Raw genomic sequence first — 19,482 nt, 5'->3', positions numbered from 1 at the left:
ATCAGGGTAAAAACTGTGATTGGCCAGATTTTAAAGAGATATCTGTAAAAGAGGGCAGCAGAAATCAGAGCAAATATGACATTACACTCTATAAAGATATTTTAAGTGACCAAAGAGAACTGGATTTATTATAATGTACGTGCAATAATGCAGAGTCATAAACATACTCGAATAACAGGTCATTTCTTATTTTATTTTTAAGCCCTTCATAAATCCTATTGACTACACTCTATTCACCAGTATAAGCAAACACATTACACATAAAAGCACATAGAAACATCAAAAATCACTTTCTGGCAGACGATCACTTTTTGGCACAACACCGGCTTTTGATTGCGTTTTTCTTGGAAGTCGCAACAACAGGGTGGGAGGGAGCGAACAGACACCCCCCACACGGTAGAGGGAGAGGCTCCTGCAACACTCTAGGGCATGACGCCCCCCCCCCCCCCCCCCCCCCCCCACGCATTGCGATCGCCATGGGGGGCACTGTCCATAGCACCCTCAGTAAAATGCTTAGCCCCCCCCCTTAGCACCTGCAGAAAAATATTTCTGGAGCCGCCACTGTCTCATATGACTGAGTTATTGAAAGTATTGATACTTGGATTTGAGAATCGATTTTGAAGCATAGCAAAACACTTCGGGGCGGATCTGCCTTCAAGTCAGCCGATCCGCCCCACCCTGTGACTTACTTCTTGCTCTCCGGACTGGGCCCGCCCCACCTACTGACAGCGGATTATCAAAACGCGGCTCCGCCACGGCTCCACGGCGGAGCCCTTCAGCAAACTCGCGCCTTTCCCCACCCCCCTCTTTTTTTCTTTTTCAAAAGTCAACGACTGCTGTCATAAGGAGCGCAGGAGCAGAGCTTCTCTAAGGTAAGAACTGTAAGCTGTTCTGTTAAATATTCTTCATTCATGGCTTTACCTGTACAGTAAAGTTATCCTGGTAGGACATAATTAAGGTTTTATTTATTTTTTATTCAGAAATGTGAGATTGTGGCAGCGGAGTTAGCTTATAGCACATTAGCTACTGGCCTATTAGCTAACACAGCGGGAAGCTGTGAGGTTAAAAGAAAAAATTAAAACCGCAAGCGGTGATATCGGGCCCTCGCACTCCGCGCGCGTCGACCTGTGGCGCTCGTCGACCCGTGCCGCACTCGGAGGTTTTGTGATCGTGATGGGTCTCTAGAAAGTTGAATTCTTTTATAGGAAAAGGTATCTTTTGCTCTCGGCATAGACGCAATGGAATATTTGGGGGGGTGGTCACGGCTCCAGCATGCAAAATAGGGCATGGGTCTGATTGACTTTTTTGATGGGCTGTTTGTCTAGATGATGTGGAGCCAATTTGGTCTCACTGGGTGAAATGCCCTAGGAGGAGTTCATTCAAATAGCAGGCCTGAAAATGGCAAAAATTGACACTTTCAATTGAAGATGCTGGACTTCCTGTAGGGTTTGGAGTATGGCTCCAAGAGACTTTTTTGTATGTCTTAGGATGTTACATGAGTGTGCAAAATTTCAGAGCTGTAGATAAAATGTAACTCAGGGGCTAGCTAAAAAACATGGTATATTATGATATTTAAAGCTGCCAGTAGGGGGCGCTCTAACGTTTATGGACTTTATGCATATCAATGTGTTCAGGGCAGGAGGCTTATCAAATTGATGAGGATTTTGTAAGGAATGGTGAAAGATATTTCATGTATTTCAGAGCAAAACTAATTCTGTGGACGGTCATACAAATTTTCATTTGCTTCTGTAGGGGGCGCTATTGCGCCTACAGTCTTGAATCTGTAGTTATGGATTCAGCCTGGGTGTGTACATGAGTGATTAAATTTTCAGCCTGATCAGACAAAGCATGTGCGAACAAGTGCACAAACAATTTTGGTGGTGAGGGAGAAAAACAAAGGCCAAATTTAATGGCCTGGTGTGACAAGGCCGTTTAATATTTTGTAAAGATTTCCACAATATTTGATGGGCTACTTGTGTAGATGATCTGGAGCCAATTTGGTGTCAGTGGGTGAAATGCCCTAGGACGAGTTCGTTCAAATAGCAGGCGTGGAAATCGCAAAAATTGACACCTTCAATTGAAGATGGCCGACTTCCTGTAGGGTTTGGGGTATGGGTCCAAGAGACTTTTTTGTACGTCTTAGTATGTTACATGAGCCTGTACATTTTCATACATGTAGATAAAACGTAGCTCCGGGGCTACTCAAAAAACATGCTATTTTAAGATATTCCGAGCTGCCACTAGGCGGCGCTCTAACGTTTATGGACTTTATGCATATGAATGTGTTCAGGGCAGCATGCTTATCACACCACTGAAGTTTGAGCCAGATTGGGCAAGTTGGCTTTGAGTTACAGCCATTTTTGTGTTCATGGCGAATCATCGAACTTTGCCGTCCCATAAGGGTCACGCCCTTTTGTCAAAAAGTCACAGTTTTGAAAACACAGTAAGTCCAACTTCTTAAGGCTTTCCAGGTGAAATTTGAGATGGTTCTGCTAAACCACCTTGGAGCTGGACCTCCAAGTGTAAAATATGACATTTCCTGTTCCCACTAGGTGGCGCTGCGACTGATATTAAATATTGTCATATGTATGTGTTCAGGGGGGCACCCTCATCCTACTGGAGAAGTTTGATGCACATTGGATCATGTAGGTATGAATGAGAGGCAATCAAAATTTCATGGCGAATGATCAAAGTTCAAAGGGGCATAAGGACCCCTCCCCCTTGGCAAAAACTCACCATTTTCAAGATTTAGATTCCCCTGGGGGTGTAGGTTAGACCAACCAAATATGAAGATGATAACGTCTAAAACCTCTGAGTTATTAGAAAAAGTGTGAGGGCTGCAAATCGCCAAATTTGCATAATTAATTCAAAATGGCGGACTTCCTGTTGGGTTTAGGGCATGGCTCCCAGAGGATTTTTTGTGCGCCTGGACATGATATACATGTGTATGAAGTTTCATTCATGTACGTGAAACACAGCGGTGGGGCTCCAGTTTAGGGGGCGCTAGCGAGCCATTTGGGCGCGCCCTTGCCCGAGCCCATTAAAATACTTAAATTTTCACCAGGTGTGACGCATGTGCAAAGTTTCATGAGTTTTTGAATATGATAAAGCCCCCAAAAAGCCAATTCATTTGCCTGAATAATAAAAAAAAAAAAAAAAAAAAAAAAAAAATAATAATAATAATAATTAAAGCCGCAAGCGGCGATGAGCGGGCCCTCGCACCCGGCGCGCGTCGACCCCTGGCGCGCTCCAGCCAAGCCGCGCGTCGACCCGTGGCACGCTCCAGCCGAACCGCGCTCGGAGGTTCTCGCAGACGAGAGAGTAGCTGGCTCACCCGGCTGCTGACGGCTCAGCAGGCTAGCCGTACTTCGCGTCGATCGTCTCCCGCTTCCACTAGGTGGCGTCGGTGAGTGCCCACTAATTAATATGTCACAATGCTCTATGTAATGCCTGCAGCCATCAATGAAACTGTAATGACCATAGGATGATGAGTATCAGTGTCCTACTGATTTCCTGTTGCCACTAGGTGGCGTTATGAGTGTGAAACAAAGCTGATAGAGGGGTGTGTCCAGTCTCCCTTACCCCCCCATTAAGCCTGTGCAGTTTGAGGCAGATCGGACAATGTATGTCAGAGATGTAACAATTTGGTGCACTGTGGTATATGAGTAAAATCCCACATTTAGAGGGTTGCTACGGCAACAGCGTTCAATATTCTACAAAACCATGAATATCTTTTGATGGGCTACTTGTGTAGATGATCTGGAGCCATTTTGGTGTGACTGGATGAAAAGCTGTAGTAGAAGATGATTCAAATAGCAGGCCTGAAAAATGTGAGAAATGCTGCAAAAATGAAACCTTAATTAGAACATGTCAGGCTTCCTGTTGGATTTCGGCTATCGGTCCAAGAGACTTTTTTGTACGTCTTAGGATGTTACTTCAGCATGCACGATTTCAGGTACACAGACCAAGCACTGCCCTGGGGCTGATGTTTAGAACCTATCTGGGCCTGAAATGGAAAAAAAGTCCAAATTCAGAGGGTTGCTACGGCAACACCGTTCAATATTCTACAAAATCATGAATATCTTTTGATGGGCTACTTGTGTGGATGATCTGGAGCCATTTTGGTCTCACTGGGTCAAATGCCCTAGGAGGAGTTGAGGCAAAAAGGCCTGGAAAAGGCGAAAAATGCTGCAAAAATGACACTTTAAAGTGAACGTGGCTGACTTCCTGTTGTGTTTCGGCTATCGGTCCAAGAGACTTTTTTGTAGATGTTAGCATTTTACATCAGCAGGCACATTTTCAGGTACATAGAGAAAGCACAGCCCAGGGGCTGATGTTTAGAATCTCTGTGAATTTGAAATTGAAAAAAGTCCAAATTCAGAGGGTTGCCATGGCAACACCGTTCAATATTCTACAAAACCCTGAATAACTTTTGATGGGCTACTTGTGTAGATGATCTGGAGCCAATTTGGTGTCACTGGGTGAAATGCCCTAGGACAAGTTCGTTCAAATAGCAGGCGTGGAAATCGCAAAAATTGACACCTTCAATTGAAGATGGCCGACTTCCTGTAGGGTTTGGGGTATGGGTCCAAGAGACTTTTTTGTACGTCTTAGTATGTTACACGAGCATGTACATTTTCATACATGTAGAGAAAACGTAGCTCCGGGGCTACTCAAAAAACTTGCTATTTTAAGATATTCCGAGCTGCCACTAGGCGGCGCTCTAACGTTTATGGACTTTATGCATATGAGTGTGTTCAGGGCAGCATGCTTATCACACCACTGAAGTTTGAGCCAGATTGGGCAAGTTGGCTTTGAGTTACAGCCATTTTTGTGTTCATGGCGAATCATCGAACTTTGCCGTCCCATAAGGGTCACGCCCTTTTGCCAAAAACTCACAGTTTTGAAAACACAGTAAGTCCAACTTCTTAAGGCTTTCCAGGTGAAATTTGAGATGGTTCTGCTAAACCACCTTGGAGCTGGACCTCCAAGTGTAAAATATGACATTTCCTGTTCCCACTAGGTGGCGCTGCGACTGATATTAAATATTGTCATATGTATGTGTTCAGGGGGGCACCCTCATCCTACTGGAGAAGTTTGATGCACATTGGATCATGTAGGTATGAATGAGAGGCAATCCAAATTTCATGGCGAATGATCAAAGTTCAAAGGGGCATAAGGACCCCTCCCCCTTGGCAAAAACTCACCATTTTCGAGATTTAGATTCCCCTGGGGGTGTAGGTTAGACAAACCAAATATGAAGATGATAACGTCTAAAACCTGTGAGTTATTAGAAAAAGTGTGAGGGCTGCAAATCGCCAAATTTGCATAATTAATTCAAAATGGCGGACTTCCTGTTGGGTTTAGGGCATGGCTCCAAGAGGATTTTTTGTGCGCCTGGACATGATATACATGTGTATGAAGTTTCATTCATGTACGTGAAACACAGCGGTGGGGCTCCAGTTTAGGGGGCGCTAGCGAGCCATTTGGGCGCGCCCTTGCCCGAGCCCATTAAAATACTTAAATTTTCACCAGGTGTGACGCATGTGCAAAGTTTCATGAGTTTTTGAATATGATAAAGCCCCCAAAAAGCCAATTCATTTGCCTGAATAATAAAAAAAAAAAAAAAAAAAAAAAATAATAATAATAAACGAAGCAATTACAATAGGGCCTTCGCACAGTTCGTGCTCGGGCCCTAATTAAAACCGCAAGCGGTGATATCGGGCCCTCGCACTCCCTGCGCGTCGACCCGTGGCGCTCGTCGACCCGTGCCGCACTCGGAGGTTTTGTGATCGTGATGGGTCTCTAGAAAGTTGAATTCTTTTATAGGAAAAGGTATCTTTTGCTCTCGGCATAGACGCAATGGAATATTTGGGGGTGTGGTCACGGCTCCAGCATGCAAAATAGGGCATGGGTCTGATTGACTTTTTTGATGGGCTGTTTGTCTAGATGATGTGGAGCCAATTTGGTCTCACTGGGTGAAATGCCCTAGGAGGAGTTCATTCAAATAGCAGGCCTGAAAATGGCAAAAATTGACACTTTCAATTGAAGATGCTGGACTTCCTGTAGGGTTTGGAGTATGGCTCCAAGAGACTTTTTTGTATGTCTTAGGATGTTACATGAGTGTGCAAAATTTCAGAGCTGTAGATAAAATGTAACTCAGGGGCTAGCTAAAAAACATGGTATATTATGATATTTAAAGCTGCCAGTAGGGGGCGCTCTAACGTTTATGGACTTTATGCATATCAATGTGTTCAGGGCAGGAGGCTTATCAAATAGATGAGGATTTTGTAAGGAATGGTGAAAGATATTTCATGTATTTCAGAGCAAAACTAATTCTGTGGACGGTCATACAAATTTTCATTTGCTTCTGTAGGGGGCGCTATTGCGCCTACAGTCTTGAATCTGTAGTTATGGATTCAGCCTGGGTGTGTACATGAGTGATTAAATTTTCAGCCTGATCAGACAAAGCATGTGCGAACAAGTGCACAAACAATTTTGGTGGTGAGGGAGAAAAACAAAGGCCAAATTTAATGGCCTGGTGTGACAAGGCCGTTTAATATTTTGTAAAGATTTCCACAATATTTGATGGGCTACTTGTGTAGATGATCTGGAGCCAATTTGGTGTCAGTGGGTGAAATGCCCTAGGACGAGTTCGTTCAAATAGCAGGCGTGGAAATCGCAAAAATTGACACCTTCAATTGAAGATGGCCGACTTCCTGTAGGGTTTGGGGTATGGGTCCAAGAGACTTTTTTGTACGTCTTAGTATGCTACATGAGCCTGTACATTTTCATACATGTAGATAAAACGTAGCTCCGGGGCTACTCAAAAAACATGCTATTTTAAGATATTCCGAGCTGCCACTAGGCGGCGCTCTAACGTTTATGGACTTTATGCATATGAGTGTGTTCAGGGCAGCATGCTTATCACACCACTGAAGTTTGAGCCAGATTGGGCAAGTTGGCTTTGAGTTACAGCCATTTTTGTGTTCATGGCGAATCATCAAACTTTGCCGTCCCATAAGGGTCACGCCCTTTTGTCAAAAACTCACAGTTTTGAAAACACAGTAAGTCCAACTTCTTAAGGCTTTCCAGGTGAAATTTGAGATGGTTCTGCTAAACCACCTTGGAGCTGGACCTCCAAGTGTAAAATATGACATTTCCTGTTCGCACTAGGTGGCGCTGCGACTGATATTAAATATTGTCATATGTATGTGTTCAGGGGGGCACCCTCATCCTACTGGAGAAGTTTGATGCACATTGGATCATGTAGGTATGAATGAGAGGCAATCCAAATTTCATGGCGAATGATCAAAGTTCAAAGGGGCATAAGGACCCCTCCCCCTTGGCAAAAACTCACCATTTTCGAGATTTAGATTCCCCTGGGGGTGTAGGTTAGACAAACCAAATATGAAGATGATAACGTCTAAAACCTCTGAGTTATTAGAAAAAGTGTGAGGGCTGCAAATGGCCAAATTTGCATAATTAATTCAAAATGGCGGACTTCCTGTTGGGTTTAGGGCATGGCTCCAAGAGGATTTTTTGTGCGCCTGGACATGATATACATGTGTATGAAGTTTCATTCATGTACGTGAAACACAGCGGTGGGGCTCCAGTTTAGGGGGCGCTAGCGAGCCATTTGGGCGCGCCCTTGCCCGAGCCCATTAAAATACTTAAATTTTCACCAGGTGTGACGCATGTGCAAAGTTTCATGAGTTTTTGAATATGATAAAGCCCCCAAAAAGCCAATTCATTTGCCTGAATAATAATAATAATAATAATAATAAAAAAAAAAAAAAAAAAAAAAAAAAAATAATAATAAACGAAGCAATTACAATAGGGCCTTCGCACAGTTCGTGCTCGGGCCCTAATAATAATAAACGAAGCAATTACAATAGGGCCTTCGCACAGTTCGTGCTCGGGCCCTAAAAAGAAGCTCCTTCGGGATTTATTTCGGTGGGGAAGGCGATGTGATTTGGTTAACTGTCCAGGTAGCTGATGTTACAGCAGACTGAGCGCATGAAGGATTTTATTGAGCCTCTCCAGGACTGACTGCAGGTAAAGTTAAGCTAACACAGCCTATTCTCCAAATTTAATCTGAGAGCATCCATCAGGTTAAAGTGGGTCTCACGATTTCAGGTGTTGCTGTAAAGTATTTAATAAGCTTTAGAAATGGATTTAGTTATGTCTCTGCTAAGACTTTTTGATTCAAATTTAATTCTTTTTTTCTTATCCTTGAAAATGCTTCCATTTTAAAATTGTCCTTTCAAGGATTGAAAAGTGCTTGATTTTTGGGCACAGTGCTTGAAACTGCTTAAAACTGTAACTGCCTTAAAAAATATCTGAATAGTTACCTTATGAGATGGAAACGAACCTGCACGTCTGCATATGAGCATCTCCCCAGAAGACAGTCTGTGAGAGAGTGAGCGGACCTTTAGGAGGTCACATTTTTTTAACCGGCCAGAGTGGGGCTTTAATTATTGTTGGCTGGTTGGCTAGAAAACCGCAAATTCCAGTAATGGATAAGACCAGTATGGAATTATAATTAAGTCAGAAGAAAACAATCCTTGCAAATTCCCCAAGCGTAGGTATTCACTTCTCGCGAGTAAATTCAACAACTCCTGTGCGTTGAAAGTGTATGAACCCTATTTATTGTCTTTGCTTGACCTTAAACTTTTCCACAATGCATATTTGGACTCTGACTTACTGAAAGTCCCTATTGATACAATTAAAAAACTTTAAATTACCAAAGTTTAATATCCAACATGCCACAAAAAGAAAGATTTTCTGTAGTTTCATCATTATAATCATTAATTTTATTTATGTCTTCTGTTACAGATCAATTCAGCCTGCCTTCCCCCCTCCACCTTGTCTGCTACCTCACTGAAGTAAGCCAAAATTCAATCTTAGAGTTCATTTAGACACTTTTTCTAAAACTGCAAATAATTTCTGCCAGAAATATTATGTGTGTGTTACAAGGGGAGGGAAACCTGAGCTTGTAATATGCTATCAGAAATCTTGCACACGCACATCTGTACTTAAAAAGCAACTGTAATGGACGTTAAGCTTTGACTGTTATAATATATTCTTCATTTAAAAAAAATAGCTGTTATTGCCAGTATAAGTGGCTATAACAGCTTCTTCTCTGTTATAATGTGTAAGTTCTGTCATTTCAATGTTTTGTCCTGTGGTCTAGGTTGAGGCTTGTTTGCCTGCTTTAAAATCCTGTCTGGTCTCAGAATAATAACAAAAATGTGTTTCTAAAATTTTTATTTTTAGATAAAATGAATAGAAAGACTCTACCTGTCTCCAACTCCACCTTAAGAAGGAGGGCCCGTGTAGACGTAGAAAACCGACTTAAACAAATGCGGGATGACGCCACAAATTTAATTGACTTTCAGATGACAACAGAGAGGAACCTTGACCATGGACACATCAGTGAAGAGCATTTTCATGAAAGTCACACTGGAACTGATAATCCACACTGTCTAGACACTGAAACCGGTGCTGGTTTTAGTGAGCAAGATGGCATGGAGATAGATCTAGGCCTGTCTGAGGATTTTGAGGATGCTGCTTGTGATGTTCAGACTCAGACATCTGAGTCTGATCATTTTGATGATGAACTCCAAGACTCGGTTTCACTCTCTGACAGTTTATCCCACTGGGCCATACAATTTCGTATTTCCTTGGTCGCTTTGACAGCATTATTGGCCATACTTCGCATTTACCATTCTGATATTCCAAAGGATGCTAGGACACTCCTCAGAACTGAGACAGAATACTCAATTCTTGAAAGGGCTGGAGGACAGTACCACTATTTTGGCATTCTGGCTTCTCTTAGAAATACATTGTTAAAGTTCAAACACACGTTAGCAGACAGTTTCACTTTGAAGTTACAAATCAACATAGATGGACTTCCTTTGTTCAAGAGTTCTTGTCTGCAGTTGTGGTCCATCCTTGGTCTACTATTAAGTGTTCCCATGAAGGAACCTGTAGTTATAGGTTTGTTCTGTGGACCAAAGAAACCAAGTTCAGCAAAAGACTTCCTTGAAGACTTTGTTACAGAGTTACAACAGCTTGAAAATGGTTTTGATTTAGAAGGTAAACAGTTAAATCTCAAGCTGCATACAGTCATCTGTGACACACCAGCCAGGTCCTTTATTAAAAACACAAAGAACCACAATGCCTACCATGGATGTGACAAATGTGTGCAGCCTGGAAACTATATTAACAGACGCATGACATACCCATGTGCAGACTATGCCCTACGGACAGATGAATCATTCACAAACATGGCCGATGAGAGTCATCATCATGAAGGACCACATCCATTTATTGGCAGTAGTGTGGGTATGGTTTCACAGTTCCCTCTAGATTACATGCATTTAGTTTGTTTAGGAGTTGTTAGAAGAATGCTACACATCTGGCTCAGGGGTCCTCTGAATTTTCGATTGCCTGCGAGCATAGTGGAAAGAATGTCAGCAAAACTGTTAGAAATGCGTTCCTTTATTCCTGTAGAGTTTGCACGGAAGCCCAGATCTCTGAGGGAATTGGATCGTTGGAAGGCCACAGAATTTAGACAGTTTCTCCTGTACACAGGACCTGTAATGCTAGGCACATTTCTGGATCAAAATATGTACTATAATTTCATGCTACTCTTCTCTGGTGTTGCTATTTTAGTTAGTCCTAGACTGTCCTGCCACACACAGTATGCCCGTACTTTGCTGAAATGTTTTGTTAGTCACTTTGGTGAAATATATGGAAAAGATCAAATTGTTTATAATGTACATGGTTTGGTCCATCTAGCAGGTGATGTGCAACTACATGGTTGTCTGGACTCATTTTCAGCATTTCCTTATGAAAATTATCTGCATAAGCTTAAAAAGCTCATCAGGAAACCAGAGTTCCCCCTTGCCCAAATAATCCGTCGATTGTCTGAAATTAGAATTATGGAAGCTCCTTTAAGTTGTACCTCTTTTAAAAAGCCACATTATGTTGGACCAATTATAGGTGGACTGTCAGTGAAAGCACAGTATGGTGAAATGACCTGTGATAAGTGGACTGTTAAAGTTTCAACTGGGGATAATGTTTTTGTTATTGGAAATGATATTTGTTGTATACATAACATTGTAGAGTGCAGTGATGGAGTCTATGTGGTATACAAGGAATTCTCAGATAAATCTTTGTTCTTTGATTATCCATTTAACTCTGACTATCTGAATATTTATAAAATTTCACAAACATCAGATTCATTCAAGTGTGTTAAAGTGTCAGAGCTTGTTGTAAAATGTACTGTTTTGCCTCATAGAGATGGTTTTGTGGCCATACCAATGTTCCATGCCTTTTAGGGACACATCAGATTTTTCTCTGTACCTGTCTATTGTCCTTGCTGGCAGTATAACTTAATAGCTATTAAGGCTGTTTTTTTTCTAACAGGCATTTAAAATGTCGAGGATGATACCATTTTGTTATATTATTTTCTAAGCAAAGCAATTGTGGTAGTGTTGCTGGTTGCAGCTCTTTTTTTTGTTATTTGTTGTTGTTTGATTTCTTTTTCCACTTCAAGATGTTCCATTTGGTCGAGTTCCAGAGCAACAAAGCAGTAGCAGTAGTACCAGAAAACTGGTGCTGTGATGGTGCTACCTACTGGCCCAACTATAGAAATGATGAAAGAGTGGATAAGGCAGTAAAAAATGTAGAGGAACCAGGACCAGACTGGAAGACATACGATATCAGAATTATCAAATCATGTGGTATGCAATTTCTAATACACCTCTGCCTATTTTAATTAAATACTGAAATATATTTGCTATTATATTTTATGTGTTTAAAGACAACTGTGTTATCTGTTGTAAACTCAAGTTTGTAATTTGTAGATCAGTACTTTGAGGCACGACAGCTTCTGAAGAAATCGCTTACATGCAGCACATCAGACCTTCAGTCAGAAGAGGAAGAGGAGGAAATACGACCAAAAAGGAAGCCAAAGGCAATGTTAGTATATACATTATATGCCTTCCTTGCTTTTTTTGGTCATCATTATTCAAAACACAGGCAGCACAGTAGTGTGGTGGTTAGCACTAACATAACAAAATAACATCTAGAAGGCCTGGGTTTGATTTCCCCTTGGCCCGGGCCTCTCTCTCTCTCTCTCTCTCCCTCTCTCTGTGTGGAGTTTGCATGTTCTCCCCGTGTCTGTGTGGGTTTCCTCCCACAGTCCAAAGGCATGCACTTACTGGGGTTAGGTTCATTAGTCACTCTAAATTGCCCATAGGTGTGAATGGCTGTCTGTCTCTCTGTGTTGGCCCTATGACAGGCTGGTGACCTGTACAGGGTGTACCCTGTGACAGGTCACCCTATGACAGCTGGGATAGGCTCCAGCCCCCCCCATGACCCTGAACAGGATAAGCAGAAGAGAATGGATGGTATTCAAATCACAGAATTCGAAAGCAATTAGAGTAGTGTACAGTTTGAGTAAAGTAAAAAAATACATGTTTTAATAATGACAAATGAAGTATTAAGTATTTTTATTTTTCTATTCTGCTTGACAGTCATTCCTTTGGGGACTCTGACAGTGACACAGAAGAAGTTTACCTGAAAAGGAAAGCCAGAGCTGCAGTAAGAAGCTCACTACAACCACCTGCTCCAGTTATCCAACCACCACCTTTCACTGGAGCTAGCATCCACACAATTGCTTCTTCTGCAAAAACTCCATCACCACCACTGCTTGCCCAGATGGAAAATAGACCAAGAGATGAGCCAACTCCTTCTTCAAGCCATGTCTACAGGCCTACTTGGAAAGGGGGACGGTATGGCTCAGACACAATTACCTGCTCTGGTAAGCAATCTCTTAAACAGCTAGTATTCACCTTTCAATGACTGATAATTACATCACAAATTCAGTTATTCTCAGTGTAACATCCAAGTGAAAATAAACTCATCGAATGCAACAATGCATTTCTTCCTGAATGTACACTGATTTTTCCAAAAGTGTATACAGTAAAGCTTGAATAATCGGTATATTGTATTCTTTGTAAATATGAATACTACACTATAGCCATTTGCCATGTAATCCAGTTATTGGAAAAGATTACAGCAAATTTGTCTCATTTCTTCTTCCAACAGCTGCAGAAGTTCAAATATTGAGCTTACTGGAGTACATTAAACACCAACAAGACCAATTAACCACCAAAGTAAACTATCTGACCAACAAGCTGAACTCAACTGTCCAAGAAAGAGAAATACCTGACCCTGTACAGTTTCCACTACAATCAATGGAGGAAGTGGAGAATTTTGAGAAATGGCTCAAAGATCCTGCTAACTCTCACCTGAAGCAGAGTGTGGTGAGTTTTCATCTGATTACCATTCTACTTGACATTCAACACAAAGAAATCCCACTTTTGTCACTGTCATGGTTTGTATAATACGAATGATGCTGTTTATAATGAAAAGCTGAATGTTAAATATTACGAACAGCCAGATCCAGGTTTTTACAGTCCGGATAAGATGTGGTTATTTGCCAATACCCGTGTTCAATTGATAATCTGTATCTCTCACTGAAAGACTGGAAATGCTTCTTTGTGAATAAGGAAATGTTCCACTTAACTCAAATGGCATTCCTAACTTTTTAAAATGAAATGTGAGAAACACGTGTAAATAAATTTACAAAGTATGTTTGCATTTATGTGTGTTGGCTGTGCAGCTGAAGTGAATTTATATTTAATCACACTGACAACAATCAGTTATGTTTAATAAAAGTATTAAACTGTTTTATGTGCACTGGTAAAATTAATTAAAGCACCTGTCATAAAAGTGAGGAAGACCATCCAGCAGCACAAAGTGCTTTTATGCAGACTCTGTACTTTCATATTACCATTTTGACCAGGGATAAGTAGTAAGAATTGCAAAATGAATAGCCCTTTCAGGAAAAATGTAAAATGATTATTTTTTAATTTTTCTATATACCCACATTTGAGCTGGCACACGGGACCTTTTTGATAACTCAAATACAAATGAAGCTGTCTTTTGTTGTTGTGTTTAATTGCCTGCAACTTATTTTTTGTGAAATGTGTTTAAACTTTTCCCATTATTTCCTCTCCATTTTTAGATTTCTTCACTGGCAGCCATCGGGGGGCTGATGCAAGAAGTATCACATGGAACATTCTTTCCTGCATGTTCCACAGTGACATTGGACAGAAGATAAATTGGACAGGGGCCAATGGAAAGGGAGGTTTCTCCCAGATGGCATCAAAAACAGTACTCTTGGGTAAGTAATTGTAATAGATTTTGCAAATGATTTGATTGTCATGGTTTAATGAAGCACAAATCTTTTAACTCTGAGAGTCGTATTGTATCATTTCATTGATAATGCCAGTTATGGGCTTTGGAGGACAGTTTTCAGGTGTACCTTTATTCCACTCACTGATCACAGCACTCTTTCAAATGAAAAACTCCCCTTTGAGATCTGTGATGTTCCTCTGTGGTACATAGTTGGATACCCGGACATGACTGCATTGATTGGCAATAACTGATGCTGTTAAATATTAAAGATGAGTTGTAAATTTTTGGAATTTTTTCCCCACTATGTCCAAAGCTTACAATCAACATGCTACACTTGCTGGCCACTTTATTAGGTACATGATGCCAGCACTAGGTTGAGCCCCCTTTTGCCTTCTGAACTGCCTTAATTCTTCATGGTATAGATTCAACAAGCTGCTGGAAAGATTTCAAAGCTTTCATATAACATATACCTTGTGTGTATAGATGCAGTAAGAAAGACCCACGTGTCCCGTGCTGCCACAGAAGAGGAGATTCGGAAACATGCCATACGATGGTTCAATCTGGCAGCAGACAGAGGAAGAAGGCGGCGTCCTCCTGTTACCATCCCGAATCAATGCTGAGGACTTCAGTTTGTTATTGTTACTGTTATTGTTCCAGAAATGGTTATCTTTCAGTTATTTGTCTGTTAATGTTTTAATGAAGTACAGTAATGGATCAATGCATCACCTGCTTAATTAATTTGTGATAGTATTTCCTTTCTTTGCCATTTTACTTTTTCCTTTACTGCATTTTGTTAAAGAATAAAGAAGTGTTAAAGGATTTATAGTAAATAAACAGTATTCTTGATACATTTATGATCCCATTATTTTTGTAATACTCATATGCTCATCTTGTTATTCAAATGGAAAATTAGGCTTTAGATAAGGATGCCGTAATTGTTAAAGATTTTTCATTTTCCCTAAAATCAGTCTTCATGTCCAAATAGATATTTTAGCTTTAACTGTAGCTAGCATGGCTACAGCAATTTTTAATAAGGGATCCTGAAAATATTCTGGCCAAAATAAGCTGTTATATGAACGGATCCGTGTCGGATCAGTTTTTCCACAGACGGCTCCGTAAAGGATCCGTTTTGGATAACCTGAAACGTGGACGGGTCCGATTTGTATCCGGTCCTGATCTGTTCCTCAACCGTGATCCTGATCCGTTACTGATCCGTCCCGCTGTGCAAGTGGACTCCGATACGGACCGGTTTTGCGGGTCCGTTACGGAGTCAGTGGCACATCGGGGGCGGAGTCATTTTGCTATCTGGGAAGGTTCAGATCAAACACTTGAAATCGAAAGTAAAGCTTTCCTGTTTCTCGTCCGAAGCTGAAAAGTTAAGTGTGTGTTTGTGAGTGAATGAGTGCGCTGCGGGGGAGTTTCAGTGTGCGCTATTTTTAAATGGGACTCGTTTCAGAGGAGGATGAAGAGCTGGCTGCCCTTCCTGCTGCTCGCACACGGTAAGAACTTTGAATCAAGTCTTAATGAGCACTCTCTGACCGCACTCTCTGACCGCACCCTGCACCCTTCAGCAGGAGCCACGCAAGGACTCCGACTTTGGACGGGGCAAATTACAGCAGTTAATGCATTTAAAACCACCGCGTCTATAGATAAAGAAAGAAGCAGCAGTACATTCACTTAAAAGTCGACCCACGCTGAGTCGTTCTGTATGGAAGAACGGCTAATGTGACAACCGTAAACAGGAATGGTTTTCCCCTCTTCCTCATTTCTGACTGTTTTTCCGTGGTTTCACATTTAGCTAGGATCAGAGTCACTGCTGGTAACGTGAGGTCATACCTGGACCCTACAGAGGCTGCAGGCAGTCCAACTCCTCCAGGATGGCACCGCAATTTATGCTATTGCATTTATTGTAGAATTGGATGGGACATAATTTCAAAATTGGGGAACAAGAAGATGGTGGCATCTATTAAAAGTTTGAGTGGATTTTTAAATGCATTCACAATTCAATTCAATTCAGTTTTTTTATATAGTGCCAAATCATAGCAAACAGTCTCCTCAACAATTGTACCTACTTATTCCTACTTATTGATTGTATGTAGGGATCATAATGGGACTGACTTGTCCAGTAACCACACAAGGCTGCACTAACCAGGTCAAACTAGTTTGTAGTTTTTCACAAATATTTAGAACAATGAATTTCCTAATAACATTCACATATTGAACCATCTATAGCAGGGGTCTCAAACTCCCGGCCCGCGGGCCACTTCCGGCCCCCGTCCCACTCCTCTACCCCTGCTTCCAGCCTGCGAACTGATGTCAAAGTATAATACAATTTGACCCTTTAAGTTACTTTTTTAAAATCTCCCTTTCCCCTCCAGTAAAGAAAACCATTTGTCATGTAATTTGAATCAGATACCTCCAGGTACCACCCATAGGTCATTTGGCACTGGGCTGCACTGAAAAAATAAATTACTTACATTATTTCTGTTTTATTTATTATGAGTCTGGATGACATTTTATTTAAAAAAAAAATGGGTGGATTCTCTTCATTAGATCTGTCTGTGATTCACTCTTGACACATGTCACGATGCTTGTCTCGGTCATGTTATACGTTACTGCTAAAATTAAACTCACAGTTTTCACTGGTTTCTCTACCTGTCAAAACGCCGTTACACACCGGACGCGTCGCAGGACGAATTTGGGCATTTGTTTTTTCAGGATCAAGTTTGATTTTTCTGACTTTTGCAAGCAAACACACATCTGACAAATCAAAACAAAGTAAATAAGGTGAATGAAAAGAAACAGTGCATTATGGGAACCCCCCAGCAGCCTAGGCCTATAGCAGCATAACTAAGGGATGGTTCAGGGTCACCTGATCCAGCCCTAAACTATAAGCTTGATCATAAAGGAAAGTTTTAAGCCTAATCTTAAAAATAGAGAGGGTGTCTGTCTCCCAAATCTGGATTCAAAACTCATTTAAGACCTTGTATGTGAGGAGAAGGATTTTAAATTCTATTCTAGATTTAACAGGGAGCCAATGAAGAGAAGCCAATATGGGAGAAATATGCTCTCTTTCTAGTCCCTGTCAGTACTCTAGCTGCAGCATTTTGGATCAGCTGAAGACTTTTCAGGGAGCTTTTAGGACAGCCTGATAATAATGAATTAGAATAGTCCAGCCTAGAAGTAATAAATGCATGAATTAGCTTTTCAGCATCACTCTGAGAAAGGATGTTTCTAATTTTAGAAATATTGCGCAAATGCAAAAAAGCGGTCCTACATATTTGTTTAATATGTGCATTGAAGGACAAATCCTGGCCAAAAATGACTCCAAGATTTCTCACAGTGTTACTGGAGGCCAAAGTAATGCCATCCAGAGTAAGTATCTGGTTAGACACCGTGTTTCTAAGATTTGTGGGGCCGAGAACAAGAATTTCAGTTTTATCTGCATTTAGAAGCAGGAAATTAACCTTAGTGTGTGAAGAAGTCTCCCCATTTACATGAACAAATTGGAGTCTCTTAGATAAATATGATTCAAACCACTGCAGTGCAGTACCTTTAATACCTATAGCAAGCTCTAATCTCTGTAATAAAATGTTATGGTCAACAGTATCAAAGCTGCACTGAGGTCCAACAGGACAAGAACAGAGATGAGTCCACTGTCAGAGGCTGTAAGAAGATCATTTGTAACCTTCACTAATGCTGTTTCTGTACTGTGATGAATTCTGAAACCTGACTGAAACTCTTCAAATAAACCGTTCCTCTGCAGATGATCAGTTAGCTGTTTTACAACTACTCTTTCAAGAGTCTTTGAGAGAAAAGGAAGGTTGGAGATTGGCCTATAATTAGCTAAGACAGCTGGGTCAGTGATGGCTTTTTAAGCAGAGGTTTAATTACAGCCACCTTGAAGGTCTGTGGTACACAGCCAACTAATAAAGACTGATTGATCATTTTTAAGATTGAAGCATCAATAATTGTAAAGACTTCTTTGAACAGTCTAGTAGGAATGGGATCTAACAAACATGTTGCTGGTTTGGAGGAAGTAACTATTGAAGTTAACTCTGAAAGATCAACTGGAGCCAAAGAGTCTAAACAAATACCAGCAGTGCTGAAAGCAGCCGAACATGAAGATAAATCTTTGAGATGATTATGAATAATTTTTTCTCTAACAGCTAAATGTCTAAATTTTTTTCTCTTAATGTCTTTAAAACTATTGAGGAGATAATTGACCTCACTGGGAGCAGAGTTTAGGTAGCTGCTCTGTACTCTGTTGGCACTGAAGAGCATCATAATGAAGGAATTAGATCCTTAAACTTAGTTACAGCACTTTCAGAAAGACTTCTACTGTAATAAAACTTATTCCCCACTGCTGTGTAATCCATTAAAGTAAATGTAAATGTTACTAAGAAATGATCAGACAGGAGGGGGCTTTCAGGGAATACTGTTAAGTCTTCAGTTTCTATGCCATATGTCAGGACAAGATCCAGAGTATGATTAAAGTGGTGGGTGGGCTCCTTTACATTTTGAGAGAAGCCAGTTGAATCTAACAATAGATTAAATGCAGTGTTGAGGCTGTCATTCTCAGCATCTACATGGATGTTAAAATCACCCACTATAATTACTTGGGTATCAAAAACATTAAAAGATATAATCTGCAACAGATAATATTTAACCAATAATAACTAGCTCAAGTAATATAAGTTTTGTCTACAACATTCACAGATGCATAACCTCTACAGAATCGTCCGTTACTCTGAGGATTACCCATAACCTTTTGTTATCACTAGTCAGTGCTGTGACCTTTGAGACAGTAGGTGGTGCAATTGTCCCATTTAGCAGGGTTTACCATGAACCTTTTTTAACTGTGTTACATTCTCAGTACCAAGGTGGGATATTGGAAGAAGGGAGATAGCCTCAGTAATCCCCTGCTGTTTGCAGAATTAGTCCTTCTGTTTTCTTTCTGTGCCAGTTTGCAGAAGCTGTTCAGAGTCTGCTCAGATTATTCTGTGCACTAAGACATAAAAATAATATTAAAAATACAGACTGGTCCAACCAAGGAGGACCAGAAGCTAATCTTCCTTCTTTATCTTTGGCAGAGTGAATACTAAATCTGATGAATAAAGTGAAATCAGTTACATTATCAGGATTGATCTCTGTGATGATGAGGGTCTGTTGGGGAAACAGAGCCTACTATGCTCTTGTGTAAAC

The 19,482-nt window shown here is 40.9% G+C and overlaps 2 protein-coding genes across 5 annotated transcripts in view; both read left to right on the top strand.

Moving 5' to 3' along the window:
• Positions 1-731: 731 nt before the first annotated feature.
• Positions 732-15,352, top strand: LOC115775672 (uncharacterized). Of its 4 annotated transcripts, XM_030723147.1 has the most exons (9): positions 760-872; positions 8,839-8,888; positions 9,280-10,350; positions 11,567-11,753; positions 11,877-11,991; positions 12,549-12,835; positions 13,123-13,340; positions 14,105-14,263; positions 14,761-15,352. In XM_030723147.1, exons 3-8 carry the CDS (start codon positions 10,261-10,263, stop codon positions 14,198-14,200), a joined length of 993 nt encoding a protein of 330 aa, XP_030579007.1. In that variant the 5' UTR covers positions 760-872; positions 8,839-8,888; positions 9,280-10,260; the 3' UTR covers positions 14,201-14,263; positions 14,761-15,352. The 4 variants fall into 4 exon arrangements, with proteins under 4 accessions (XP_030579005.1, XP_030579006.1, XP_030579007.1 ...); XM_030723145.1 differs by having other exon boundaries at positions 732-872; positions 9,280-11,753; XM_030723148.1 differs by lacking the exon at positions 9,280-10,350 and having other exon boundaries at positions 765-872; positions 14,761-15,351.
• Positions 15,353-15,645: 293 nt separating this feature from the next.
• Positions 15,646-19,482, top strand: part of LOC115775675 (uncharacterized) — a 30,321-nt gene continuing 26,484 nt past the window's right edge. Inside the window, exon 1 of the mRNA XM_030723151.1 lies at positions 15,646-15,776. Coding sequence (XP_030579011.1) covers positions 15,740-15,776 — 37 coding nt within the window. The 5' untranslated portion in view covers positions 15,646-15,739. The remainder of the gene's footprint in view (positions 15,777-19,482) is intronic.

The sequence above is a fragment of the Archocentrus centrarchus genome, unplaced genomic scaffold (assembly GCF_007364275.1).
Source record: "Archocentrus centrarchus isolate MPI-CPG fArcCen1 unplaced genomic scaffold, fArcCen1 scaffold_24_ctg1, whole genome shotgun sequence".
Classification (NCBI taxonomy): Eukaryota; Metazoa; Chordata; class Actinopteri; order Cichliformes; family Cichlidae; genus Archocentrus; species Archocentrus centrarchus.
This window is presented reverse-complemented; position numbering and strand designations above follow the sequence as displayed.